General features: G+C 45.7%; 1 protein-coding gene across 6 annotated transcripts in view; it reads left to right on the top strand.

Moving 5' to 3' along the window:
• The first annotated feature begins 814 nt into the window (after positions 1-814).
• The window catches only part of FGFR3 (fibroblast growth factor receptor 3), a 51,780-nt gene continuing 25,143 nt past the window's right edge, over positions 815-27,451 (top strand). For 3 of the 6 annotated variants that reach the window (XM_015625525.3, XM_015625523.3, XM_015625522.3), the window contains exons 1-4: positions 815-892; positions 1,073-1,301; positions 21,418-21,681; positions 25,970-26,023. In XM_015625525.3, coding sequence (XP_015481011.1) covers positions 1,124-1,301; positions 21,418-21,681; positions 25,970-26,023 — 496 coding nt within the window. In that variant the 5' untranslated portion in view covers positions 815-892; positions 1,073-1,123. The remainder of the gene's footprint in view (positions 893-1,072; positions 1,302-21,417; positions 21,682-25,969; positions 26,024-27,451) is intronic. The other 3 variants (XM_015625528.3, XM_015625524.3, XM_015625529.3) reach the window with 2 other exon arrangements.

Genomic DNA, 27,451 nt, shown 5'->3' with positions numbered 1-27,451 from the left:
TTCTCTGTATGAGGCAGTTCAGCTCGCTGTCAGCAGTAACTGATGCATGTCGCTTCAGCAGCTCTGCCGTGTCGGGGGTCTCTGAGATGACCACAGTACCCCAAACCTTAACTGTGACAGTGACTAGATCGTCCTAATCGTAACTGTAAATGGGACTAGATCCACTTGGTCAGGACTTTTTATTAAAATAGCTAGTCCAGCTGGCAGAGGAGAACATGCAGAGTGGCGTGGAGTCTGTGATTAGTCCCATCGATGTACCACAGCGATTATGGGTGTGGGGGAGTGAAGTCAGGGCGCTCGAAGCGGGTGCCTTCACTTCGGGGTACAGAGTGGCAGTCATGCGGGGGGAATGGGTGCATGGGCCATTTGCTGCCCAAGTCCCAGGCTGAGCCCAAGTGCTGCGCGCACAGAGCTGTCCCCAACCCACGGATCCCGCTTCCCGCCGCCCCTCTCCAGAAAACGCGCTGTTCCAGGGCCAGGACAAGGGGACACGGGGGTGACCGCCGCGGCGCACGGTGCCACTCGGGATCCACCGCGGGAGCACCGCGCCAACTTTCATCTCACGTCTGTGAGAAGCGGGTGCCGCTCCCCCCGAGGGCTCGGCGGGCTCAGCCCCGCGCGGCTCCGGCTGCCCCCCCGCTCGGCCCCGGGGCCGGGCGCGGAGCGGAGCGGGGCGGGCGCGGCCCCCGCGGCGGCGGGGCGGGGCGGGGCGGGGCGGGCGGTCCGGCCCGGCGGGCGGGGACACCGCGGCCGCCCCGCTCCGCGCCCGCTCCGCGCCGAGCAGACGCAGGAGCGCCGCGGCGGCGGGCGGGCGGCAGCGGCGGCTCCTGCGGGCGCTCCCTCCGTCCCTCCCTCGATGTGCGGTGCCCGGCCGGCCGCGGGGCTTGCGCAGGTAGGCGCCCCGCCGCCGCTCGGCTTCGCGCGGCCCCCTGCACTTTTTTTTCTGCTCCTACCACTTTTTTTCCGCCTTTTTACTATTATTTTTTCTGTTCCTCCTCCGCGCGGGCACCAGGGGCGAGGGGTTTTCTCATCCTCCTCCCCGCGCTGAGCGCCTCTCTCCCTCTCCCGGCAGCGCGGCGGCGGAGCGGAGCGGTGAGCGGCGGCAGCATGCGGCGGCCGGGGGATGTCTGAGGCGGGCGGTGCGGCGGCGGCCGCGCTGCCCCGGCGCCGCTCCGGAGGCATGCGGGCGGCCTGGGGCTCCGTCTGGTGCCTGTGCCTGGCGGCGGCCGTCGGCGGGATGCCGGCGGCGAGGCGGCAAGGCGGCGGCAAGGCAGCGGCGAGGAGCGGCGGGCAGCCGGCAGGTAAGGGCTGCGCGGCCGCGCACACACGTGCTCTGCCGGGCTCGGCGCTGCCGGTCCCCGTCCCTGGGCGGGCGGACTGGGGCGGATGGATGGAGACGGCCGGAGGCGGCTGTGGAGCGGGAGTTACGAACGCGGGGCCGGGGCGGTTCCACCTCGCCGCGGCTCGGGGTAGTCTCAGAGGCGCCTAGGAGGGACAAAGTGCTTTTAAGAGGATTTCTGTCTGCCAGGAGCCCTCTCCCAGCGAGGCAGTGCATGGGACACCCCGTGGGTAACAGCTGGGAGGATGCGTGCGTGTGTAGCGGCGCGTTTTCGGCACACATCGGAAATGCTCTGACTGCGTGTGTTCGGTAGGAAAAGTAAGGAAAGGTCATTTATAGCCGCATCTTGGGAGCAAAAGTGGAGTTGCCACAAGTCCGCGTCGGCACAGGCTGGTTTGCAGCTGAGTAAGTGGCTGTGCTGAGAAGGGAGCTGCGTTTCGGGGGAGCCGGGGACGATCTCCCCTGGAGTGGCAGCACTGCGGTTGCAAGTGAAAAAAAGTTAACACGTCGGACAAAAGCTGGGTTTTGCTTTTTTTTTCCTTCTTCTTTCCAAGTAATATACGGCGGGTTTGAAACATCGTGTCTCTCTGATCCGCCTCAGCTGCTACCTGAGTCCCTGTTTATTTTTCAAAGCTCTTTAATGGAAGGGAGCCCCCTCGCAGCCCCCCGTCCTCCGGTTTGCATGTACCCGGCAGAAAGTTTCCATTGTTCAGGAAAGGGTTTGAAGCCTGTTTGCCAAAAAAGTGACAGGGGAATAAATGGACTTCGTGGAGGCTGGGGGGTGAGGGGCATTACTTTCATACCCCTTTTGGTTAAAGCTATAAATCACACCGGGGGTTGGGTTTGTTTTCAAGAAAGTCCTAATAAAACACCAGATTCTTAGTGTAACTCGTTTGGCTCATTTTTCACAGCCAAAATAATTGATTTATGGGGCAACGTCGCAGGGACTTGGTCAAAGCAGATGAGGTCGGTGTGCGGAAGGCAGCGGGCAGTCTGCACCCAGTTCTCTGTGACTTAGCCTGAAGTGCATGGTAGAGCCGTCACTTCAGGCACAGCCGAGCCCAAGGGGTTGAGGAGCAGCCTCGGTGGCTGCCTCAGTGGTCCCTGGGCTTCCACCCTCGCCTTCAGCCCATAGCTGGGGTTGATGATGTGTTGAAGCGGTGTTAAACCCTTCCCGTGCTTGAAGATTCTTCTGCAAATTAAAGCTTTGGGACGCTGTTGGAATTGTAGCAAGTGGCATAGTCGGAGGTCACACGGACGGAAGCATCCCTCCGGTGATGACTGTGAAGCCAGTGATGGGTTGGGATTTCCAGGGGCTCCTGTGGAAATCCTCGGGACAGGCTGTCTTACCTCTCTGTCAGCTTTCTCCAAAGCAAAGGTGGCACTGTCAACTCCCTGGGAAGTGGGATTCCTCCCGGAGCCAAGAGGGGTCCCGTCAACCCCACCACCTAGCAATGTCTTCAGGAGTTGCCCCATCACTGTGAGCTGTTGAAAGCTCATGGGGACGGGAACTGTGGGGAGAGAGAGCTTTTCAGTGCCATCTGAAGTGGCTGTCCCACCATCTTCCACGTGCGTGGGGAAGGGTGAAGGCAATGCTGCTTCCCCAGCTCTGTGCCAAAGGCAGCGGCTCTGCGGCCGTGAGGGCACCCGCTGCCTGGCCGACCTGGGGGGGAAAAGGTTGTGCAAAAGAAACTGTAAAGAATATAAACCTTCAGAGCCAAGTAAAAACACATTTTACTTTTTCAGTCTTTTTGAATTGAATGGTAAAAAGCAAATTCTTTCTCCTAGTCAAATGGGCCATGGGGTATTGGCTCATTACTGAGGGTTGTTGTTCGCTGGGCTTTGCATTTACAGTCTAAGGCCTTATTTTCCATAAAGGGGCTTGGAAGGATTTTTCCCCAGTGATCTAATTCTCCACACGGGGCTGTGAAGGCTATAACAGCTACTGCTTTGTGCCTATACTCAGCTACATAAAACACACATTGAAGGGAGGCATTCTCGAGGTATGTGTATGTTTGCTAATATGAATACTGGCTATTAGCGGAGGTGGAGGGGGTGCAGGTTTTAACATCTCCGCAGGGAGGTGTTCGGCTGTTGGCAGGAAGGAGGCAGATGGCGGGGCTGTTGCTGAATAGAAGCTAAACTAAAAACACCAGGGGCCTCATCTGGGCTGAGTTTCTCTTCTCTCCCGTTCTCGGGGCTGCTGCAGGAAGAACAATGTCAAATTTCCCCCCTCCCTCTCTTTTTTTTTTTTTTTTTTTTTATGAATGAAAGTAAGAGAGGCGAGGCAGGATTGAATGTGTATGTCATTCAGGGGCTATGACAGAGATGATTAGGGAGGTCAGTGAACTCCTTTGCAGCCTTGAGCATGCGGTCACTCTATTCAGCAGCCACAGAATAGACATCAATATAAAAAAGCCCGTCCAATTTGCATTAGTATTCAGATAAAGATATTACTTCGTACGATTTGTGAATGTCAAGTAATGCTGGCTGTTTTCTTAGAGAGCAGCCCGACTGAAACAGCAGCATTTAACTTTTAAGAAATTCTGATAACCATCCTGTCTCCTGTAGCTGGCTTGTGTGTGTGTCTGCACACACTGTATGTGAAAAAGGCAATTTCTGTGCTCTTTAGGATTTGTGTTGCACTAGTTAGCTTCCGAGGCTGAGTGCATTGAAAGAGTTGTATAGAGAGCTGCTAATGTTTGATCAGGTTTGTGTGGGAAGGGGAGGGGAGAGCTCTCCCAATCTGTCAGGAGCAAGAACCGAAGTTTCCTTGTTCAAGGAGTGGAATTGTCACCCAGAGTTAATACTGCCCAGGCAGGTTTTTTTTGCCAGAAGAACAGAACAAGGACCATTTTGGGGTTTTGCTTAAGTTTAATGGGAGAGCATGTACCAATTCCTGTGACTTTTTTGTGTGGAAAGAAGTGGTGATGTTCCAGCTGCGGTGTTTTTCATGCAGCTGGTGGCAACTGGGCTCTTGTAGCCTTCCAGCATGAGCTCAGTGAGGGGTCCAAGGTGTAGGGTACGCCTAGGATCTGTGTCACTTTGCTATCTGAGTGTTTCAAAGTTGATCCTGAAGTTCTAGGGGTATTGAAGTGAGTGCCAAGTGGCACTGGCTGTTCCTGGAGCTGGCCTTGGGGTTTATGCGTACAAACCTTCTGCACAGAGCCTCTCATATATTGATGGTGCTGCTTACTTTGTGCCCTACACCAGAAATGTTTTAGATTCAGTGGGCAGCTGTGAGTGATAGTTTTGAGATTAAATGTTGATCCATTTGTTCTCATGAGCAGCAGCAGCTAAAGACCTAATTAAGTCTTTAATATTGAGACTATCATATTTTACTATCGGCAATAAAATATAAGAGGATACAAGTAAATTATGATGAAATATCACTTCTTTTTTTTTTAAAAAAAATCAGTTTCTTACCTAGCAAACAGTGAACTAGAAAGTTTGTTCCATTGCAGAGATGGACTCAGTGTATTCAGTAGTAGCTGTGTAACACAATGTCTTCTACACATACCGACAAGGGTCATTCCAATTAAATCTGAGGATTTTTTTCTTTTAAGTAAGACATTATTAGCAACTGCTGAGTGGGAAACGTGATGAAAGTAGATCTGAAAATTGTGTAGCAAAGTGTTGATCTGCTAATTAAATCATGCAGTTAAAGTAAGCTGCTCTGACTGGCGTGTTAACTTTTACAACTCCCTCCAGAAAAATCCTCAGTGCAGTTTGGGAGGGTGAACCTGTCCCGAAGCCTGACTGAACATGGATTTTGAAATTAGGTGAATGCCAAAGAACTCTTCCTTACAGCATTCCCACTGTATGCAGACCATTTCCCTACAGAGTGATGCAGTCTGCTGGTTGCACAAAGCTGAAACTTTTCGTAAAGCTGGAGGAGAGTTCCCCTCCTTCTATAAGGCTGAGAAACAATTTTTTTCCTTTTAAAATACGGTAAATAGCAGTGAACTTTGATAGCCACCTAAATGCTTAGAAAGCTATCCTTTCTGAATACTTACTGTGTCCATCTGCTATTCACTGAGGGATCCTAAAGGATAGGGAATCAGCCTTGTTTCTGAGCAGTTAATAAAATTTGCAGTTTATAAAAGTATTGGATCAAGGTGTTTCTGACAGTGATCTCTTGTTGGCATGCAGAGCTGTGACTGAAGGCACTTGCTGCACCTTAATTTTAGCTAAGGTTAGGGCATGGCCTGCTGGTGGCTTTTTCTGGCTGGTCATTGAAGTGTGTAGGATTCAGTGCAGGAGCCTGAGCATGTGCCATTAGGTTTAATGAAGAAGTGGCTGTGTTATCATCATGGTTTTAGCTTTCGGCAATTTTTACTCTATATAAGGTAGACCCATCAGGCTTAGAACAAATTCAGATATTTATACTGAAAATAGAGTCAAAATTCCCTCCCTAGTTTTTCCCAGTTCAGCTGAACGTGATACACAGATAAACAATAAATCTGGCTATTTTTCTTCTGCTTCGCTGTTTGAATAGATTTGTCTTATCCCTCGTGGGCTGCATGCTCGTAACCTTTCATGTGTCCTGGAAGTTTGTCTGACTTTGCATACTTGTTTCTTCCTTTATTTCTGAGCCTTAAAAAACACTCCAACCTTGAAATTGCCTGCTGACTCCAAGCCACTCAACAGAGTGGTTTGATGTAGCTGTTTCAGTGTTTGCCGTTTCATCTCTTTTAATAGCGATTAGTGATAAACTTGATTCTACATGTACCAGACTGTATGCCAGAGAGGATAGTGGCTGGTAAAAGTTTGCTTTACACTGGGGTTTTTTTTTTTCAGCAAATGGGACTCTGGTTTAGCACAACCATTCATTGTATGTGGCAGCAGTCAGCCCAGACTGTAGGAGGAGTAAATCTGAAAGAACCTCTCTGCAAATGCTGGGTTAAAACCATGTCTGAAGATGCGTACAAAGCCAAAAACACCTTGAAGTACCTTGTAATGCCCTGGATTTTTTTTCTTTCGCCTCCTACACAGCTTATCAGTTCAATGCTTTCCCCTCTTTTGGCTGTTTATCTGGTGATCTTGTTTAAAAATCCAACTTTTTCTCTGAAGTCAGGCTGACTCCCCTAGTGTCCCCTTTCTCATATGCTCAGAGCTCAGGTTGCCAGGTGCCACAGATGTGATTTAAAACTGTATGTGTGAAGAAGAGCTTTTATTCCTGCAGTGAGTGCTGTATTCCTGGTGTGCTTACCCCTAAAGTATCTGCTCCTTGGTTTGAATGGCCAGGAAGTTTCTGCAGTATCAAAAGCAAACAAGAACAGTGAGATACAGGCTGAGTAAAACCTTTAGTAAACTTAGTAGTTAAAATGTGAAAGGTAATCAGATGTAAACCTGCCCTATTATTCTGATAGGCTATCAGGGCTTTTGCCTTCAGGTGAATAGGAATTAGCCAGGAGGTAGTTAAATCAATTTTATCTTTTTTGTGCAGTGACACTCAGGTTACTCAATGTAGCAAAGCTATTTTTGAAGAATAGCAGCACAGACAAGTAAGAAAACATTTCTCCAGTAACTGCTTCAGTTTCAGATGCATTCATCTCATAAAGGGGTGGTATTTATTGCAGAGGTGGAGGTAGGTCTGGTGTGCTGGCCTTGCTTTCTCAAATCCAGAGAGCAAGGCAAGATAACAAGTTGGTTAAATAAAAGGGTTATATTAAAACTTGGAAGTAGATCTCTTTATCACGCAGAACTGTATGCAAAACAATTGCCGTGTGCATACACGTTTAGCATCTGTGAGATTTTGGGACTGTGCCATTTCTGCAGGTTGTGAGGGGTTAAAAGAATTAATAACCCAAGTGAGAAGGGTTCCAAGTTTTTGGGTGAGTAGAGGACACGGCCCAGGATCGCTGTCTGGGAGCAGGCACTGCTCCACTGGCTGCTGCGTGTGCCGAAGGCTCTTCCCTGGGAACATCACAGCCCCGGGACCCCGGCACTGTGTTTGCACCAGTACAGCCAGGGGTGTCCTCTGACCTACTAGCATGACCTAGCATGACCTACATGACAAGTGTCATGCTGACACATGGCAGCGTGTTGGTTTGGATTTTTTCCCCTCATTTCTTTTTCACCCAAGGAGCCAAGCCATCAGTTAAATTCCTTGAGTATGAGGCTTTTAGGGAAAGACAGTAACAGGCAATGATAGTATGCCATGGCATAACAGAGACCTCCAGAGGTGGCTTCCCAGCTGTTGGTTATTCATAACTGATGAAAGTGTTTCTGAGTTTATCTTCATTTAAAACTTTTGCCCTGGAAAGTGAAGTGTTTTATAGTGTCTTGATTTCACTAAGCTACCTTGTGCTGTTCACAACAAATCTCACTAGATTATTTCAGCAGAGGGGATTTACTGGGGGTTTCATTGGGGTGTGTGGCAGAGGAGGTCATGTGAAGCCCTGGAGGTGTTTCTGTTCCACGGGGCACCGCAGGGTAACTGGCATCACCCTGAGCTGACAGCTCATCCCCTCTTGCTCACTCCCCCTGGGGAAGGTAAAATACACATCTGTGAAGGCTTTTCTTTGGAGGAAAAAGGAGCTACGGGAGATGTCTCTGGATCCAAATGATGAGGCCAGCCTTTCTCAACCTTCCGCTTTCCATGACAGAAAACTGAAAAGATCCCAAGAATTAGATTTTTAATTTTATTTTGATGCTTGACAGAGCCTGTAAAGATCTTTCATAGCAAATTTGGCTCCCAGTTCGGAGGGTCATTGCTTTCTTTAGGGGTTTTGCCGTTCTCTGCTTCTTGTAGTCCTGTAAAAATAATAATGAGGTCCTGATCTTGTGCCTATTGAATCCTAGGAAAAAAAGCCCCCATTGATTTCCAAGAGAGCAGGCTGAAGCCCTTCACAGATCGTGGTGGGAGCAGCTATTTAGCATAAGCAGGGATTGTTTGGGAAGTTTTCTAATGACCCAAACATTTTAACAAGCAGAGGAAACTCCGGCGAGTAAAAGGGCTCCCAGTTTGGGGGTGGAGATCCCTGGAAGTGGCTTTCAGTGACCTCCCATTCCTCTCTAACCAGCTGTAACACAGACCTTCACTTCCCATCTTGCTTTTTGTAACTCTGACTTCGATGGGAGCCTGCGGCAGCATCACAGCCCAAATTCAAGCACCAGGGGCAGTGGTGACAGCCAGCACCCGGCTCCCCTGTGCTTCTCGTGTGGAGCTAGGCTGCCCTGCTGGCCACTGTCCCCTCCTGCCCCATCCTCGCTGTCATTTCATCAGTGTCACCGGCATCAGCCCCAGCGCCGTGAGCTGCGAGCAGCACAGCAGCCAGGAAAGTGTTAATAATCCCCCATGGGGTCTGAGCCCTGGGACCCTGCACCACGCAGGAGCCCGTGGAGGAGCTTTCCTGGCACTTCTGGGCAGGCAGAGCACAAGAAAAAGTTTTCCCATAGGATTGTTTTTTTTTTTATTTTTTTTTTCTTTTTAATAACACAGCTTTCACGGGCGAGACTCAAGTACAAGCAATTCCCTCCCAGCAAAATACTTCATCAGCTTGTGTGGAGACTGTAGGGCCTGAATGAACTGGTGATTTCATTTTTGTTTAAAACTTCTTTAACTTCTCTTTATAGATTTCTCCAGGAGAGCATTTTCTTTCTAGCCAGTAGCAGGATCTGTGTAAGATGAGCCAAGATGTGCCTTGGGAGATGAGAGAAGGTTAAGGAGTTCTGAGTGTGCCCTGACAATTAGCATGTTCAAGTGAAGATAAATCCTCAATGAGCCTGTCTTTAATTAAAAGAATGATTGGAATTAGGCATAGTACCATCTCTCCTGATCAGTATCATGAGTATCTCTACAAATAAAGCATTTCTGAGGAGGGAGAAAAACACCAGATTTTAATCTTCCTTTGGTAGCCGATATGTCTGCCTTTTGGAAGGGCATATTTTTCCCTGTCTTGGAGTACCCGGGCTTGTTGACAGTAAACAACTGTCACTTGGCAGTTTATGAAAGAAGAATGTTTAAGAAAACATGTCCAGTTTAAATGGTTATGTTAATAGGCTAGGGATTCATGCAGAAGTGAGGGGATCTGGTAAATGGAGGTGCATAAATTAGCTGGTATTCAGAGCCATAGGATCATGGAGTGGTTTGGGTTGGACAAGACCTTAAATATCACCTTGTTCCAACATCCAGTATTCACTGTGTAAGAAAAGAGCTGAATGCGGTTGGGGGAGAAAAATTAAAAACATTTCTAATTTTTACAGTCTCTGTGTTATGCATGAATTCACAGCTTTCTGTGAAAGCATAATTTTTTTTCCAAGGAAAACTCCAAAAGCCTCTTTCTTCCAGCATGTGGTGGGTTAGGCCCTGGGAGGCCCCTGGGTGGGACGAGCTGCAGTGCTGGGAGCTCGGTGCTCCCACTGTGTGGCCCAAATGCTGCTCCAGGCTCCACAGGCAGCATTTGGACCTTGCAGCTGCCCTGCCGTGTCCTCAGCCTTTGCCTCGCAGTGCTGATCGCAAGAGGAGGCTGCAAGAGAACTTTGCCTCCTGATTTCTGAATTGATAAATTACAGAAAGGAAGGGGGGGGGGAAAGTAAGAAACAGCAGATGGTGTCCTCTCTGCATCCCTGCCCAGAGTTGATACAAATCCATCACCCACCTTCTTTCCAGTTAAACTCTGGTGGATGTAGTGAGAGATGAGCGAGAGCAAAGCATTTGTTCCAGCTCAGCCCAAAGTCATCAGTGTCAAAACATAATGAGTGGGGGCCTGGTGTCAGGCACTTGAAATCTGTAATCAAGCATAAAAAATATGTTTCAGGCTTTCCAGGCTCCTGGTTCACCCAGCTTGGGAAGAAGGGTGTAAGTGGCTAATGGGGGATACTGACATTAGCCATGAAGATACTGGGTAAAACCCTGGTCCTGCTCTCCAGCTGTTATCCTGGGATACAATACAAATACAGTAAATACTGTGGAGTTTAAATACAGACTACTGTGTTACAGATACCCCAGGTTGAAAGAGAATTTCTCAGAGAGGGGCATCTTGACAGCAGCACCTTCTCTTGCCCTTGTTCCAGTTAAGGCAGAGAGCTGGAGGAGCAAATGGGAATCCCCAGAGTTCTGACAAATGCATCACGCTCAATTTTCTTTTGTCCAGTGGTTCAGTTAGTATTGCCTGTGTTTGAACTAGGAGGCAAAGGAAACCCAAACACAAAGCCTCCTACTACAGAAATGCTTTGCGATCTGCCCAGTCAAAAAGGAACATAACTCCTGGAAAGTGTTAATGGAATTGGGCTGGGGCTCCAACCTGGGAATTATTTAGTGAAGGAATGAGATTTGTGTCATTTTTAACTGCAGGCATGCTGGCATCTTGGATTTGAGGAGGCAGTGGGCTTCAGCATTGTAAAAGTCTCCATGAAGGGGAGGGAAGTGCAGAGGGAACAGAAGGGGTTCTCCTTTCCCCTGTACCCCTCAGTGCAGAGACAAAAAGGGGCAGGTTTGTGCCCACCACTGTGTCTTGGTGGTGGGTCACTGCCTGACCTGGGTCTGGTGACCCCAGACAATGCAAATCCTTCCTGTAAGGAGCCATCTGCCTGCTCTGAACAAGATAGTCTTGTGGGTGGAATGTGTTAGGTCTGGCAAAAAAGGGCCTGAAACCTCCTCAGGTGCTTTCAAAATACATGTGTTTGAAGTAGAGGTTACTCTCCCTCCTCCCAGTGCATAGCACATGAAGTGCAGACAAGAGGTGCTGTCTTTGCAGGAGTAACTTAACCCAGTGCTTGAGGCCAGCTGTTCTGGGCACGAGGAGAAGTTGGAGGGGTGACATAGGATGCTCAGGGCAGGCAGGGAGAAAAGATTACCCTGGATTAACCACCCAGCCATGGAAAGGGAGTGGAGGGGGCAGAATACTGTGTGCAGCTCTTGTTCTCTGTATGGGTTATACATCAAGGGAGGTTATCTGTGAGTAGCACAAGGTGGTGGTTTATCCCACCCAAGGGAGCACAGCAGGAGCTTAGCTTTGGTGCCTGACTTTGAGACATATCCGGCCCCTTGGTGGCTGCTGGGCTCAGTTTTTATCATCTGTATCTTCCACCTGGCAGAGAGAAGTGTCTGTTTTCTTTCTCTCTTGGCTTGCCTGCTTGCACTGACCACCTTTGGTATCACAACAGCATCCATCTAATGCTTAGAGGCTCGTTTGCACAGAGAAGAGTATATAGTGTTTCTGGTGGGGAAAGGAAAAGCTGGAAAAAATCAGAGTCAGAAGGATGGGGGAGTGTATCCCAAAGTGCCTGTGGAAGGTCCCTGGTTCATGCAGGTGGGACCAGCCACATGCTCGTGTAGGAGGGTGGAAATAGCCTTCTGCAGAGGGTCTGCATTATCCTTACAGCAGTGCTAAAATATCCTTGCATAGAGGTATCTCCCCTGCTTCTGGAGTTTCTGGATCCTAACACAGTGCAGGTTGTGGATGATCATTTGGGAGCACTAAAACTGCTCGAAGGCAGTGGGAACTGAGACACGCATGACTTCCTTGAACTCTCTCTTAATTTGTAAAGTGGAGTCCAAACCCTGCTGTAATAGATACGGTTACAGGAGACCATTAAAAGGTCCCTCCTGGTGAACCTGATGCCCTGGTGCTGCTGCTGGAAATGATAAACCTCTGCGTTCAGGTTGGACGGTATGCGATGCCCCGCGTGTATGCGCGTACGCACGGAAGCCGGTAAGTCCTGCTAATTTAGGGATTGTTTTCCAAGTCTGTTTTCTATAACCCCGTAGACTTAATACAAATAAAGAACTGACTAACTTTCCTGTGAGAAGCGCGGAACAAACGCCGAGCGTGGGATTTGAATGCAGACAGGTGAAAACACAAATGTATACAGAAACAGCAAGTCAAACAAGCTGAAAAAATATTGTAAGGTTGATTTAACAGAGCAGTGAACTCAAAGCTGTCTAATCCCTTTAGCAGCCCTCTTTAAAGAGGAGAAATAAAAGAATTTTTGACATTACTTTGCAATCTCTCACAACTCTTTCTAATAATTCTGAAGGATAAAAATTGAGTTTAGCACAAGGACAAAGTGTTGCAGCTTTAGTTAGAGGTGTTCTCTAAATAACAAAATCTTCATTTGTCATTCACTACATTAAAGTGGATCAGGCTTCCTGAAAGGAGATTACTGTTAAATTTCTCCAACTGGGGGTACCTGGCACCTAAATCTCACTTGAGACTCTGAAATAACAAGCTTGGTTTTGAAAGGTGCTGAGCCAGGTCAGGCTCTGTATTTAAATCACTTAAGCACTCTCAAAATCTGGCTATTCATTTTGATGCATAGATATGGATTTCTGGGCTTAATCACCAACCTTTGCATTTCAAATGTTTGACCTTTGTTTTCTTTACTAAGTATGCAGACAGAGCGGCCCCCAAATTATTTTTATTTTTTCCTTTTTTACACAGCTGAAAACAGCCAGCAGAGAAGACTTGAAATTTTGCATCTTATTACAGAGAAATAGGGATCTTTGAAAAATAGCATTTTATGTTACTCAAAGGGAACTTGAAAAAAGGGGAATATTTTCTTATTTTCATTCATGTGAACGTGATCCTTCATATATCTAAAACCCACAATCAGTTGGGAAAAAAACCCACCCAAACTACCCTAAACCTTTGCCCTCTCTTAATCCCTGTACAAGAGGGGTTTTTTTTCTTAAGATGTGCTTTTCTCCCCCCTGAAATAAAGGCAATTGATAGGCTCATAAACAAATACCAAACATTAAGTCCTAATCTCCATATAGAGGAGCCTGACCCTTTTTATAGAGAGAGAGGGTAGAAGGAGGAAACGGGGCCAGGAGTTTCAGGTTTAATGCTTATTAAAGTTTTAGTGGGTGGGAAAATGCAATCAATAAATTTTGTTTAATGCCTCAAAACTGGTGTTAGTTTTCACTAGCTACACCGGAGAGTAGTTTTCATTTTGAAACTAGGACACTCGTAGTTGGAATGACAATTAATGTGGAGTGAATATGGTCCCAGTTGGAAGCCGATTTTTTGAATAGCATGAGAACTCCCCCCACCTCCCTGCCTTGGCTCCAAAGTGGGGTAGCTTCCGTTTTTAATTAGCAAACCCGGCAAAATTTAGCTCATTGTGTTTTTCTGATCCTTTGGCCCAGTGGATAGCTTGGATTTCTCCATCTTGCTGTCTTGAGGCTGGTCTTTTTTTTTTTTTTTTTTTTTTTTTTTTTTTTTTTTTTTTTTTCTTTTTTTTTTTTCCCTTCAGTTTTGGTGCAGGAAGGGGGGCTTCAGGATACTTAGGATTAAAGTCATTGTTTGGGGGTATTTGCTGCCAGCTGCCTGCATTAAATGAAGATTAGAGAAGTGCACATTAAAAGTGCAAGGGAAATGCAGAGGACCTGGGATTTGGGAGCTGCATAGCTGTGAACCAAAGGGGAAAGGTTGGGGCTTTATGGCAGATTTTTTCTGATGCCATGTGATCTTAAAGCCCACTTCAGAAAGCATCACAAGTAGCTTCCAGGCAAAACTGACTTGGGAATTGGAAAGGGAGCCAGGAGCATTTGTATCCCTTAAAGAGTTCCTCTGAGGTAAACCTAAACTTTTGAGCCTGAGGAGCTTATGTGTTTCTTAAAAATTCATCTGCAAGAGCACTTGAGAGGTGATGAAATTTTGATAGGACTGAGCAAGTAGCTGAAAGCCCACCCTGGGGGTCAAAACTCTAGCAGTAATGAATTTTTTGAAGGATTTTTAGAAAGGAAATGAAGGTATAGGAAAAAATAACCAGAAGAATCATTCAGCAGCATTATAAGAAAGTTTGAAACTATTTCCAAAGATACAGCTGCTTTCCTTTCCCTATGCCTGTGGAGCAGTTATTTGTGTAAAAGCTGTGTCCTTGTAGCAAACTCTGCTAATTGCTTGGGGTGTGTCACCTACAAAACCTCTCCAGGCAAAGTAGGAGGGATGCAGTGGTGCACTGATGCTGAGGAGCACAGGTTTGCTCAGGGCCTCCACAGTTCAGCAGGACCGAGTTCTTCTCCGATGGAGTCTGGGGCAAGCTTTGCCCAGTCCATTGTGATGCTGGGAGGCCTCATTCTGTGCCTCAGTTTACATAGCTGCTGCCACTGGCTTTGAAAGGGCTTGTGGTAGTTGCTTGCTTGCTGCAATGATGAGGGTTTTTTGGACTTCCTCAGGCATGTAGAGCAGAAATGTAAAACATCAGCCGCTTTGTGGTGGGATCTGTCTGTCAGCATCAAGCTGGGACGCCCCTGCTGTGCTGAGCAAAAGCTGAGGCCAAGTTGGCCACCGCTCTTCAGAGGCAGCAAGAGGCAGACACCAGAAGGATGAGGCAGCACAGTCTCTTGTGCTCCCCCAGGGATCAGCCCAGGGGTGTCCCATCACTGAGCAGTGAGCAGTGAGAGGTGGGGCTTGGCCGCGTTTGGCCGCCGTGGTTGCGTGAGGTGGCCTGTGTGACCTGTGGGCCATGAGACACACTGCCAGGGTGTGTTCACGGTGCCAGGACAGGACTGTGTGAGAGCTGAGAGCTGATGCAGCTCATTGCTGCACTCCTTGAGGAAGGCACAGAGGTTTGGCACCTGAGAACAGGAGCCATCTGCATGGGCATCCTTGAGCAGGAGCTAGGAGCTGTCATGGCCCGGGGAGCTCAGCATGCCCTTCTGTCTCCTGTCCACTGCTCCTTGTCTTTGGGGACCATTGATGGAGATAAATCAGTTCTTTCATTTCTGTATGAAAGTTCAGTGCAGAACTCTGAGCTAACTAAATACATACAAGTGGTGTTTTCTTCCCTGTTTTGAGTGGGGAACCAAGTGTCTGACTGTACAATCAGATTTTAAGGAAAACTCCCCATCACTGCTTGTTCCTTTAAGCCAGCAATCCCCAGCTGAAGGCTGTCCTTGGGACCGGTTCTGGGCTCTCAGCATCAACCAAAGCTTTGTTCCTCTTGGAGGGGTTTCCATTCCCATCTTTTTAGGTGTAGCCAGGAGACCCCTTTGATTTGTTCTCTGGTGGGGTTTTTTTGTCCTCCTCAGGACTTCCAAGTGTCAGAGGGAAATCCTCCTGGCCAAAGTGTTTTTGTAACTGTTTTAGCTTTGTGACAATTTATTTCTTAAACTCTCTGTGCCTGAATTGGGTGATCTAAGAAAACAGTCCATTAAAAGGAGGATACTGTAGAGTCCTGATGAATCCTGTTTTCTACTTGGCCGATGGAACAGAAAGCTAATTGCCAGTAGTAAATCCATTCAAAGGAGAGCTGGAGGGAGGGAGAAAAGCTAATATTCCTCCTTGAATGCCATTTAATCTCTGAAACCTTTCATGCAGATGTAAATTAGGATTTGCACAACAGAGTCAACAGTTGCTCTGTAGATAAGGCAGATTTGCAACATCTGCTTTTTCCATTTTGGAAGCTCTTCCAAAGTAGCTGTCAGGGATAGCCAAGCTAAACAGTAGAGATTTTTTTTATTCCTTTCCATAATCTCTTGTTTATAAAGAAAGCTGCATATGACAGAACTAAACCTGGTTATTGTTCTGCTAATTCTCTAGGAAAAAGGTTTGCTTTGCTCCTAAAACAGATCTAAGAAAACCCCCACAGGGTGATGACACAGTGCAGTTACTCGTTAATGTCTTTGAAGGAAATGTATGGTAACAATTGCATAGGCCCCTACAGTGCAAATATGGTATAAACAGTCTATTTCACATTTACTTTGCATTATTATTATTATTATTATTATTGTTATTATTGCTATTGTTATTGTTGTTCTTTTAAGCTTTTGCAGGAGAACTGCCTCCTCCCAATCAAATACTTGAAATATAAGAAAGATAAAATGGTACCTTTGAGTGATCTGGTCTAGGGGTGTTGGAATGAGATCATATTTAAGACCCCTTCCATTGCAAACCATTTATGATTCTGTGAAATAATGGAGGCAAACCCTTTTCAGATATGATTATCTAAAGACATATTTTTATATCACAGTTTAAACTTTTAGAGATTCAGATACTTTATTTTTGCAGTATTTTATTTCTGGGTGTGAGCTCCACTGAGCAGGGGAGCTAACCCAGCAAAACACCACTTTGGGAGGTGCTACTGCTTCAGCAAAGCATCCTGTGCTGCTGTGATTGCCAGGTATGCCCCTTCTTCCCAGGCTGGCTGCAGCCTGACACTGGGATGTGTGGTGCAAGAGAGGTCTTGACCTCAGCAGTGGGAGAAGAGAGAAAACAGAATGTTTCCTATAATCCTTTTTATTTTTTAAATAAAATATAATAGAAGATATAGACACAAAATACTTGAAATAATACCATGCATGCATTTGATATATTTGTGCCAGGCTGATGAGGTGTCTTTTGGGGTGACAGGGCCATAGCCAGACAGGGATTTTCCACCTCTGGCACCATCATGGCTGTGCAGAAAGGAGGGGAAGGCAGGTTCCTGGGAAAACAGGTGATCCCTGGATCTTATCCTGGCACAGGGGCTGCAGGACCTGGGGCTGGTTTGAAGGTTTTCAATATTCCCCCAGGCCTGTCTGTGTCTCAGGGAGGAGACAGAGGGAATGGGAACATGGGTTCTGTGCAGGGTGTGGTTCCTGCAGGGAGAGGACACTGAGGCCACTCGTCACTTTTCCTGGCTACTTTTTAGATTTAGACAGGTCTTAAATGAACAATATTTGGCAAGAAAAGTGTTTTATTTCCCTTCTGGGAAGTTTGCTCTTCCCAGTGCAGAAATCCCAAGGTGAGGTGGAGAAGTGACTCCATCCCAAGAACAGCCACACAGGTATTGTGAGAAACACCTGATTATTCACTGGGTGAATAATACTTTAACACAGATAGGATGCTCATTTAGAATAAACCAGGGCTAAATACAGGACACAGTGCTGGTCTGAGTCTGGAGGTAGTGTACATGCTCTTTGACACCATGGCTGTGTTCTTCCTCCTAATGCTGGAGGTTTTCATACACCTCCAGCAATTACTCACCAGCTTGCTAGTGATCCCCCTGGGAATGGGATGACAAACTCAACAGGAGAAAGCTCTGGCATGGCTGTTGCTCTGTGATCCTATAATGTATCCTGTCACAGTGGATTTGGTGCAATGAAATACATAGAACAAGAACCTATTTCAAATGAACCTGAAGAGAGAAATGTGTGGAGTGCTCCTGTCTCTGTGCTTGTTAACACGCCAAATACAGCTTGTCCAGCTTGAAAAGGGAAAAATATCATCTGCTGAGAGGTGAGCCCTTGTCCATTCCAGCACTGGGCTGTGAAGCAGTCCTGGAAAGCCTCTTGGGGGGTGCCAGGGTTCAGGGTGGAATGAGGAGTCTCTTGCTGGTGGTACTGAAAGTTGTGTGCCTCAAGTGCTCTGGGGGGAGTCCCAGTGGAGTTTGAGTTGTGTGGTGGCTGTTCCCCTGCTGCAGGGTGCCCACTGAAGGAAAAGGATGGTGATGGGGGGTTCATGTACCCCACCAGAGCACCTCGGGAGACTCCTGAACACTTACTTTGGTGTTTGAAAATGTAGGGTTGTGGGAAGTTTTTAAAGGGAAAAAATCAAAGGTGAGGAGAAAGACAGACATTTTCTGGAGCTAGAACCCAACACCTTGTGAGATGATGTGGGACCCTGGGGCTCCATCACCCCTCACTGTGAGCGTTTGATGTCCAGGAGCAATCCCCAGCAGCATCTGGAAGTAGTCCCTGATGGCCCAGGAGGGCATCAGGCAGGTTCTAGGTTGGCTTGGATTTTTTGGGAGCCATAAGCAGCCCAGGAATAGCCCAACACTATCCATCTCCTTAGCAGCCCAGGGATAGCCTGCCACCCTCCACCTCTTCCTCGTCCTTTCATGCCTGTATAATAAATAACTTGAGAGTTGCATGCGTTAAAACCAAAATAAAACATTTCCAGGCTCCGCCAGAAACAAGTATTGATGTCTGAGAGGAGCAGACAGCTGATGGAAATACTGACACACTTGAATACTTGGAGCTGTGAACCACACAGAAAGTGAATTATTGCTTGGATGAGCCAAGCAGCTACAGAGATGAAGTATCTTATCCTTATAAGTGAATACATACAAAAGCATTTCAGCGTTGCTGGGCCAACTGCTCCTCATTGTGGAAGGTGTTTCCAGCCAGTTGCTGCTTTTTTGTTCCTCTGAACAGCTTAAAAATTGTTTCTTTCTCTGTAGTGCGTTTGCTGTGAGCAGTCATCAGCAATGAATGCTCATCTCCATCAGATGCATGTCTTGGTGGTTCTCAAGTCATTTCTGCTTTGTCTAAACTAATAATTTGTTGAGTTTTAGTCATACCTTGGGAGACCACAACCCAGATTTCTCTTTCTCTCCAAGAGTCTGTTAAAGCTGCAAATGTGTTAATCTCTGCTCTGCTGGCAAGTGTCAGAGTGGGCTCCTGTAACCCCTCCATGAGTTAACTCCCTGGTAATTTATACCTGTGTGTCATGGTTTAACCCTGTCTGGGAACTCAGCCCCACACTGCAGCTTCCTCACCCCATCTCAGGGGATGGAGGAGAGAATTGGAAAAGTTGAGAAAACTTAAGAGTGGTGAGAAAGACAATTTAATAAGAGAAGCAAGGGCTGTATACAGAAGCAAATCAGAATGAGGAGCAAATTCACCACTTTCCCAGGGCAGGTGTTCAGCCATCCCCAGGATAGCCAGGCTCCCTTATACAGTGACTGAGAAAGACAAATACCACCACTCCAGACAATCCTCCTCCTTCCTCTGGTGTTGTTGCTGAGCATGATGTCGTGTGGTCTGGAATATCCCTTGGGTCAGCTGGGCTCAGCTGTCCTGGCTGTGTCCCCTCACATTCTTCTATAGCTGGAGAGTTGGCCTCAGAGAGGGCAGCTTCATGTCACCTTCATGTCTTGGTGTCTCTGGTTGAAAAGGTGTTGGAAACACCAGGTACTTGCAACTGGGAGGCAGGAAAGAGGTGCTGGACTCTGGTCACCCTGTGAGATGTGAGCTTTGTTTCCCTGCTTTGAACTCCTGCTGTTTTAAGCATGGAAGTGAGACTGTCTCTGCTTTCAGATTTATCTTTGTACTTGAAAGCTATATAAGGAATGAGAGTAAAAATTGGTTCTCCAAGGTCACAGTTGGCAAAGTGCTTAAAAGCATTTGAGTACCCATTTAAATACTTTGTGGAGATCTCCAGTTTGGGTCCTGTTTATTTTTTAAGCCATAAGTATATAAAAAAAAATTTAGAAAAACAGTTTACAGAAGTGAGATTAAGACCATTAGTAGCATTCTCCTTTTAATTCACCACTACATCTTTCCTGAGATTATTCCCAGTCAGAAGGAATAAAGTCACTAGAACCAAACTTTGCATCACAATGTCTGCTGGAGAGTGACCGGGGAGATTGAGGGTAGAGATGCCAAAATAAAGTTGTCAGAAACAAGAGGTGCTGCTTCATTCCACAGAAGAAGCTTGAGACCCCAGTGCATCTGCTGAGTTTTACTTTCCTCTTCATTCCATCATTCCCTGTATCCATTTTATAAAAATTCTTCGTTGCTTTGTCATTAACCCAGGTTCAGTATGGTTTTCACAAAAAAAAGGAAGTTATTTCCTTTTAAATGGCTAACCAGTGCAGTTTGCCCTGTGCTTAGTCTGCGCTTGTTCCTGTTCAGTAGGTTTATAATACAAAAGCCAAAATACACAAGTCTTGATTGTTTGGCAAACATCTTTGGTAGAACTGCATTTTGTGTGGAGGGGTTGTACAATTGTGTGGGGTTTGTTTTCCAGCAGATTAAATTAGCAAGAGGTTCCATCTTAGTTAGACCAGTACTCATCCTTGCAAGTGCAAAGTTGTCCACAGGGCTTTTTATTTTGAAGCCAAAGTTGGTACCAGTGAAAAAATCCTCATGGTCTAGAAGAAGGAAGAAAAAACTAGAACAGTTAACCCAGAATCTTTCTTGACTGTATTTTCCCCAGAGATGTATCCCTGTTGGGAAGAGACCAGGGGTGAACACTCACATGTAGCAATGAGTGCAGGTCTGATAGTGAGGAGATTCTGCATGAAGCTCAGCCTTCTTTTTTGATTTACTAAAAGTATATGCTTTCAGGGACAAATTTAATAAAAGGTAAAAAATACCCAACACCCTAAACCTTTGACTTCATGAAAACCACAACATTCTGGCTAAATCATAAAATATTTGTATTGGAATTGGTGCCATGGTATGAGAAAAAGTTCTTTGTAATCCCAGTGAGTGTGGGCTTTGCCTGCTGTGAGACATTACCTCCCATGAAATACCACCCTTTCAGGCTCCCAGAATCATTTCTTTCCACCCTGCAAGACTATTGCCTGCAACATATTTATATTTTAAATCTTTGTATTCATACAAAGAATAAAAACATGCATAACAAGAAGAGAAAAGCAATGCATTTTTCTCTGTAGTCTGAACTATAGAGAGCCCCAACTCTTTCACCTCAAGGCAGAAGAGCAGCCTGGAGCCAGTGCTAAGTCCTCAGGTATTTGGAGCTGCTGTACTTGCATTGGTTTCACAGTGAAATCATAGTCTATGAATATGTCCTTGGTTCTGCACTTTTGTTGCACACAGAAAAACTTCAGCAGGAAGCTAGTGATGGTTTTATTTATTTTAGCTATTCCAGCCTGCATCTTCTGTCCAGCCTTCCACCTGTTTTCTTCATCCCACAGACATTGCCTTTGGGTCACCCAGGGTCACCCAAGAAATTTGGTTTATCCCCAGCTCTGCTTATATCTTGTCCTTGCTGGGTCTCTTGGGGTTTGTGGACAGACTGACAGGAATAAACAAAAGGAGGTCCAGAGACTGAGCTGTGAACTTGCCAGCACACACTTACTTCTGCCAGATCACCCCCTCACCTGCAGCACTGGCTGTTGCAAGGAGCCTTCCAGAGGTCTGTGCTGTTTGTTGTGATGCACCTGGTGGGGATGGATGTGTTTTGGTTGCTACAGGGTCAAAGCCATCCTTGTAGATCTGCCAGAGACCTGACTGTCTTTGCACAGCTACCTGCCTGTGCCAGGCAAGGGGAAGGTCTGGGCACATGGAAGCATCAGCAGAGCAAATACAAGATAATGTTTCTCTTTAAAACCCTTTCTGTCTCTGACACGTGCTCTTATTTATTCATCTCTGTTTCTTTCTCCCTTTGCAGAATACTTGAGGAGCGAGACCGCCTTTCTGGAAGAGTTGGTGTTCGGAAATGGAGATACAATTGAACTTTCCTGTAACACCCAAGGCTCTTCTGTGTCTGTTTTCTGGTTTAAAGATGGTATTGGAATTGCACCTACCAACAGAACTCATATTGGACAAAAACTGTTGAAGATAATCAATGTGTCATATGATGACTCGGGGCTGTACAGTTGCAAGCCAAGGCATTCCAACGAGGTCCTGGGAAACTTTACAGTCAGAGTTACAGGTATGTGCAGTAATACAGCTGTTCCACCGATCTTTTTCAATTTTTGCCCTTTCACGTGTTCAGCACAACTGGTGTTCCGTGGTGTTGGTCTGTCCTTGGAAGGTCTGTACCTCCCTGGTAACTCCTGACAGTGATTAGACTGGCAAAACAAACCAATTGAAGAACGCTTGCGTGTCCATACCAAATGTCGAAGCTTGATGTTAATACTGAGGGAGACTTAGAAAGGGTGCTAGTCAGATTAAACCTCAAATCCCCCTTTAACACTCAAATAGATGCTATGCTACATGTGCCTTTGAAGTCTTTTGTGAGTGAGTGAACTGTGCCTCATGGGGGTTAAATGATGTTCTCCATGATATGTGACAAATCAGTGGCAAAATTGCACACAGAAGCTGCAAGTTCCTGAAAGCTGTTTCTCTGTTGTAGCTGGTAAATCTCTGCCCTCCATCACAGTTATCACAAAGTGCTAGCTTGTTTTAGAGGCAGCTTATCTGTAAACTGTATATATCCAAAATATGTCCTTCATCAAAGTTACTTATTGGGATTGATACATTTCAAACAAGTGCTATGTTAGCAAGGCACGTGCTCTCGTTTGCTTGGCCATATTTTTTGGGATGACGACAATAGAACAGAACAGCTACAAGCTGTTAAGCCTGGATCAGTAAACACAGAGTGCCAGAAAAATCTGTTGTTTCCAGATAGCTACCCACCAATACAAAGGTTATTTTCATGATTTCAGGCTGATGCACTGGTAGATGGATACTCATCTCTGTGAGCAGATAGAAAACCTCCTGATCAGAGATTAAAAGCTTGAATTTTCAGGAGAATTAGCCCCTTGTGGATCTCAGGTTTTGAAAACTTTCGTTTGCTCTTGTACTGTTGGAGCTTTTTCAAGAATCCTTGAATAGCAGGTCCTTTCTCCAAAAGTTGAGTTCCCTCAAAAAGTGAGTCTGTGTCTGAAAACTAAACACAGAGATGTTTGTGATGGTGAATCACATCCACTCCATAAAGAGCTTTCTTGTGCAGTTGGATTTTGTGTGAGAGAAAACCATTGTGAGAATAAAAGCTCATTTCACCAAGCCTTTAGCAACATCTGCTTTTTATTGAACGTTACTGGAGATTGCTGTGAATGCTTGAAGGTCATATCAATTAAATGGTTAAAGAAGTATTTGGCCCTTGAAAGGGTTTCTTTAACTAGGTACGATTATTGGAGCTATCCAGTGAACTGCAAGTTGTTAGAAATGTTACTCTCCCTTTTTTCCCTAAGTGACATGAAAATGCTTTTGAGTTCAAGGGGCAGCAGGGAGGCAGGAGAGGGCAGCTGGTTACATGCTCAAATGAAACAGCTGCCAGCCCCAAAAGTTGGTAAAGTGAGAAATTGTTTTTAATAGTGGAAGGACTGATAATCCTCTGCTTTTAAAAAGTTTAAGCCCCTGTATTTTTCCTCTTCACTAATAATAGCTAATAAAAGCTTAAGAACTAACGAGTAACCTGAACCTGCTTTCTGACAGCATTATGAGTCTTTGATTCTATTAGCCCACTGTCATTACCACCAAAGTGCTGGTAATGTGGGAGCCTCCTTTTTAGCTGTCAGCAGCACTTGTTTTAAACTTTGAAGCCCTGCTTTATGTGGCAATAGTGGCACCTCTCATATACTCAGATATTTCTTCATAATTCGTATTGATTGCTCAGCCTGGCACTGCAGAGATGAGATTGTGATTGGAGATTTGTGGTTTGTGTCCCCAGTTCTTAAAGGTAACACCAGCAGTTAGCTCAGGTATCTGGTCAGGTGTTCATGTGGATAGCTGATGTTTAGGGCTGGAGTTGTTCTCTGCATTAAACTTCTTTAAAGCTGTACTAACAAACTGGAATTGTTCTGATCTGGTTCTTAAGTGAGCAGATCTAGGTTAGGTGTGTTTGGAATAGCTGATCTGCATGTAAGTTGCATTTTGAGAGTTGCTTCCAGGTCCTTGGGACGTATTCAGGATTTTCCTACACAGAGCCATGAGACTGGAGTCTGCAACAAACTGACTGTTCTGCAGTGACTCTGACTGTGCACAGGGGGATGTTTGATGCTGGAGATAGAGCAAGTAGATGCTGGAGCTGGCATTCAAGGGCTGAGAACCAGGCTGATTGATAGCAGGATTTGAGCTCTTAAAAATACTCCTCCCCTGACAGACAAGGGCTTGAGTGTTTTCCTAGTTTACAAAAAGAAACATACTGTCCCCTTAAAACCTGAGCACTTGGAAAGGATCCTGTAGAGGCTGCATGCCCAAACTGATATCCAGCCCTGTTGGCAGAAGCTCCACTTCTGTAACCATTTCATGTACAGAACAGCCTTTGGATTTAGTGGCTGAGCAGCACCCCTGTGATGAGCATGGACTGCAGGCTGGTAGCAGCAAACAGAGCTTTCAAACACTCAAGGCCAAGCATTACAAAACAGGTGACTAAACAAATTAAGTCCATTTTCATTCATAATTAAAGGCCTTTTGAGTAGTTCTTGCCAATACTCCTCAACTTCTGCAAAGGATTACTGTTTTTGTAAATAAAAAACAGCTTACAACTTTTAGTCACCTTTTGAAAAAGGTGATGTTTTAGTAACCTGAATAGAACAGAAGCTATGATTACAGGGTATTTGTTCTTAAAATATAAGCTGCACTTCTCATCTTAAAAACAAGCAAGGTCAAGACTTCCCTTAACCCTGTGAAAATTTTTTTGATTTAGTTTAAAAATTGAATCTACTCCTCTAGTCATGATGGATTCATTGGAAAGCAGAAGTAAACTATAATCATGTGTTAATATATGGGTAACCAAATCTGGGAGCAAAGCTGAGAAGGTGCTGATTTCTCTGTCAGTGCTGGTGGGGATTTGGCTCAGTTTCTGCCTTCGCCAGGACTTGAGTAAACCTGCTCGATCAGCCAAAACACCTAAACATCCACTTCACTTTCAGCAAGCCCCGTGGCATTTCCCTAGTTCTGCTGCCAGCAGGACCTCAACTGTGGATTTGCAGTTAGATATGTGCTTAAAGTCGTCCTTGAGGCTCTGCCAAGGAGAAGGTGCAAAACACGATGAGCCCCTGCAGTCTAAGGCAGGGACGTGTTTCCCGTGTTGCTTCTGTGGATGGTGAAAATGCCTGGAAGGCCCTTCCAGATTCTGCAGGGAAGAACTGTTTGTTGTTACCTTTCCTTCTTTTTCCCTCCTTATATCCCCTCCCAGCCTTTTTCCATTTTTAACTCCACTCTGCTGGTCAGAAAACAGTAGAAAACTCAAGTGCATCTTGCAGTGAAGGATGTTCTGCAAGAAGAAGGATGATCTAAAACAGTGCTTTACATTTCTGGCCATGTGTTGAACACCCATAATGTTTCCTGTTTTCTAGTGTTCTAGGCCAAGTTCTTTTACCACTGTCCAGAACATAAAGGCTGCTGGGTTGATAGCATTTTGCCTTTATTTAAAAGAAAAATTCCTGGAGATTGTGTAATATCAGTGATACTAAATCTTCCAGATGCTGAACTGTACTAAACTAAACAGTGTAAACTAAATCAAGCACTAAGCTGCTATTTGATAATGGGATTTACATTTTACAATAATCACTTGATGGGGGGAAGAGGGACTGAGCCTTCATTGTGGACAGCTTGGAGAAGGTGAAATGTTAGACCACATTAAAAGAAACAGTTCAGGATGTTTTGGAGAGACACAGATGGAAAATTCCCACCTGTTTACCTGTATTGAGTTACAGCCTCGAGGTGCCTCTGTGGGAGGAGTATAACTAAAGGGAACTGGTTCATGGAAAAGCTATCAAAACATTGATGGAGAGAGGTTTGATTGCAAGAAGTTCAAAAGTTTTGGTCTTAGTGTTTGAACAAGGAGTTAATGAAGGGAGACATAGAAGGGGGATATTGAACTAAAAGAAAATGCAGGGAAAGTGAATTAGAAATACTGACCTGTAGTTTTGAGACATGGTAAAATAAAAAGTCTTAAGAGTGAATGCTAGAGGGAAGGGGGGGAAAAAAAAGTCAGAGAGCTTGTTCTGCAAAAAGAAATTTTCTGATTTAAAATTTTTTGTATTTATGTGGAAGTGAGCATTTCACACAGGGAGAAGTATTTGACATTGGGCCATGTTTTCAGAGCACTGGCAAACTTGTGACATCTCTCTCCCAGTTTAGAAAGTCCTGTCCAGTTGTGCCCGGCACAGCAGCATCAGAGGGGTGGGTGGTGGAGCTGCAAGGAAGGGTGAACCATCACTTCATGTACCATTCTCTTTCTGCTTCACTTCTTTCTTGTCTCTTTCCAGACTCCCCTTCGTCAGGTGATGATGAGGATGACGATGATGAGTCAGAAGATACAGGTAATTTGTTTTTCTGGGTTACAGAGGCCTTTTCTTTGAAGGAGCTGCAGCTCTCAAGCAGTGCAGCTCATCTGGGTGTTCACATCATGGCACAGCAGCTCTCTCTTCATGTTGAAATCAGTGATCTTAGGATGGAACCATGATGAAATTTGTCTAAAAATTTAGAAACAGCTGCCAGAGTGGTATTGCTGCTGTGGAATCCTACAGCAGCAGTACTGAATTTTGAAGACTTGATGCTGAGAATCTGAAGAGATTAGTAGTTTCAAATTCTCCTTGCATGTAAATCCAGACAAGCCCACTTACTATATATATATATTATTTCTTTTACTACACTGATGTTACACCAGTTTTATACCATTTCAAACCTTGACTGCTTTACTTTTAATTATTCTGATTCTTGTCCTTACCAGCATCTTGACAGGAGTCAAGAGTACAAAACAGACACTAGCCAAGGGCAAAATTTACTGATGCCATAAGTGAGAGCAGCCTCTTTGGCTTTACTGGCTTCTTCTTTCACTCCTGTGAGGAGGAGAGTCCCAAGACAGTGCTTGATGCTTTCAAAGTGATCGTCTTTCAATCTCAGTGCTGTTTTCTTTAAGTGCAATAGCATTAATCAGGATCATTACAGGCTTCAGAGGTGTTAGTGTTGTGTTTTATTCTGCTCTTTATACTTCTGCAGAGTGAGCTGCCCGTGTGTATGTGTTCTAATAAATAAATGGCTTGCATTTGAACTCCCAGTCATTTATGTACATTGGCAGAAGTTCAACATGACTGGAAAATCTCTCCTGCCCATAGCATTGGACATGCAGGACTCTTTCAAACAGGTCTGCTGCTGCAATAAGTTACTACTGTTGTGTGTGCAGTGTGTGAACAGTAATGGTTACTGTGCCAGGAGACCCATCAGCAGCATTAGTGGTTTTCTGATAGCTTCTAATTAGGAGCCCAGTCCTGCCAGGTGACAGGCAGAGGTTCTCAGGGCTCCTGGTGCCTGCTGAAGAATGCTACAGACACAGGGAAGGTCTGGCTTGGTCAGGGTTTTTTCCTGCTGCAGAGCAGCTTTTGATGCGCACAACTGATCGTTCTGTACATTTTTTTATGTGGTTTATAGAGAACTCAATCTCTTAGCAACAGGTATCACAAAACATCAGCTGGCTTATGGTACAGAAAGACATTTTTCTTCACTGAGAAGGAAAACACATTTCGCCACGTGTATTTATAGCCTGCTTTCTGTGTCTTCTTGACTTTGAGGCTGTTTTTAGACCTGAAGGTAATGGCTGTCTGTTTAAAAGTCTAGTTATAAAAAGTTGGATTCTCTTCTGCTTTAAAAATGGTTGATTAGCTTAATGTGTCAGTGTGGTGGAACATCACAGCGTTTTGTGACACGGGTGTGCTTTATGTTGCTTTGATGTCACTTAACCCTCAGAGGTC

The sequence above is a fragment of the Parus major genome, chromosome 4, assembly GCF_001522545.3.
Source record: "Parus major isolate Abel chromosome 4, Parus_major1.1, whole genome shotgun sequence".
Taxonomy (NCBI): Eukaryota; Metazoa; Chordata; class Aves; order Passeriformes; family Paridae; genus Parus; species Parus major.
The sequence above is the reverse complement of the archived record's forward strand: the minus strand, read 5'-3'. Positions and strand labels throughout refer to the sequence as shown.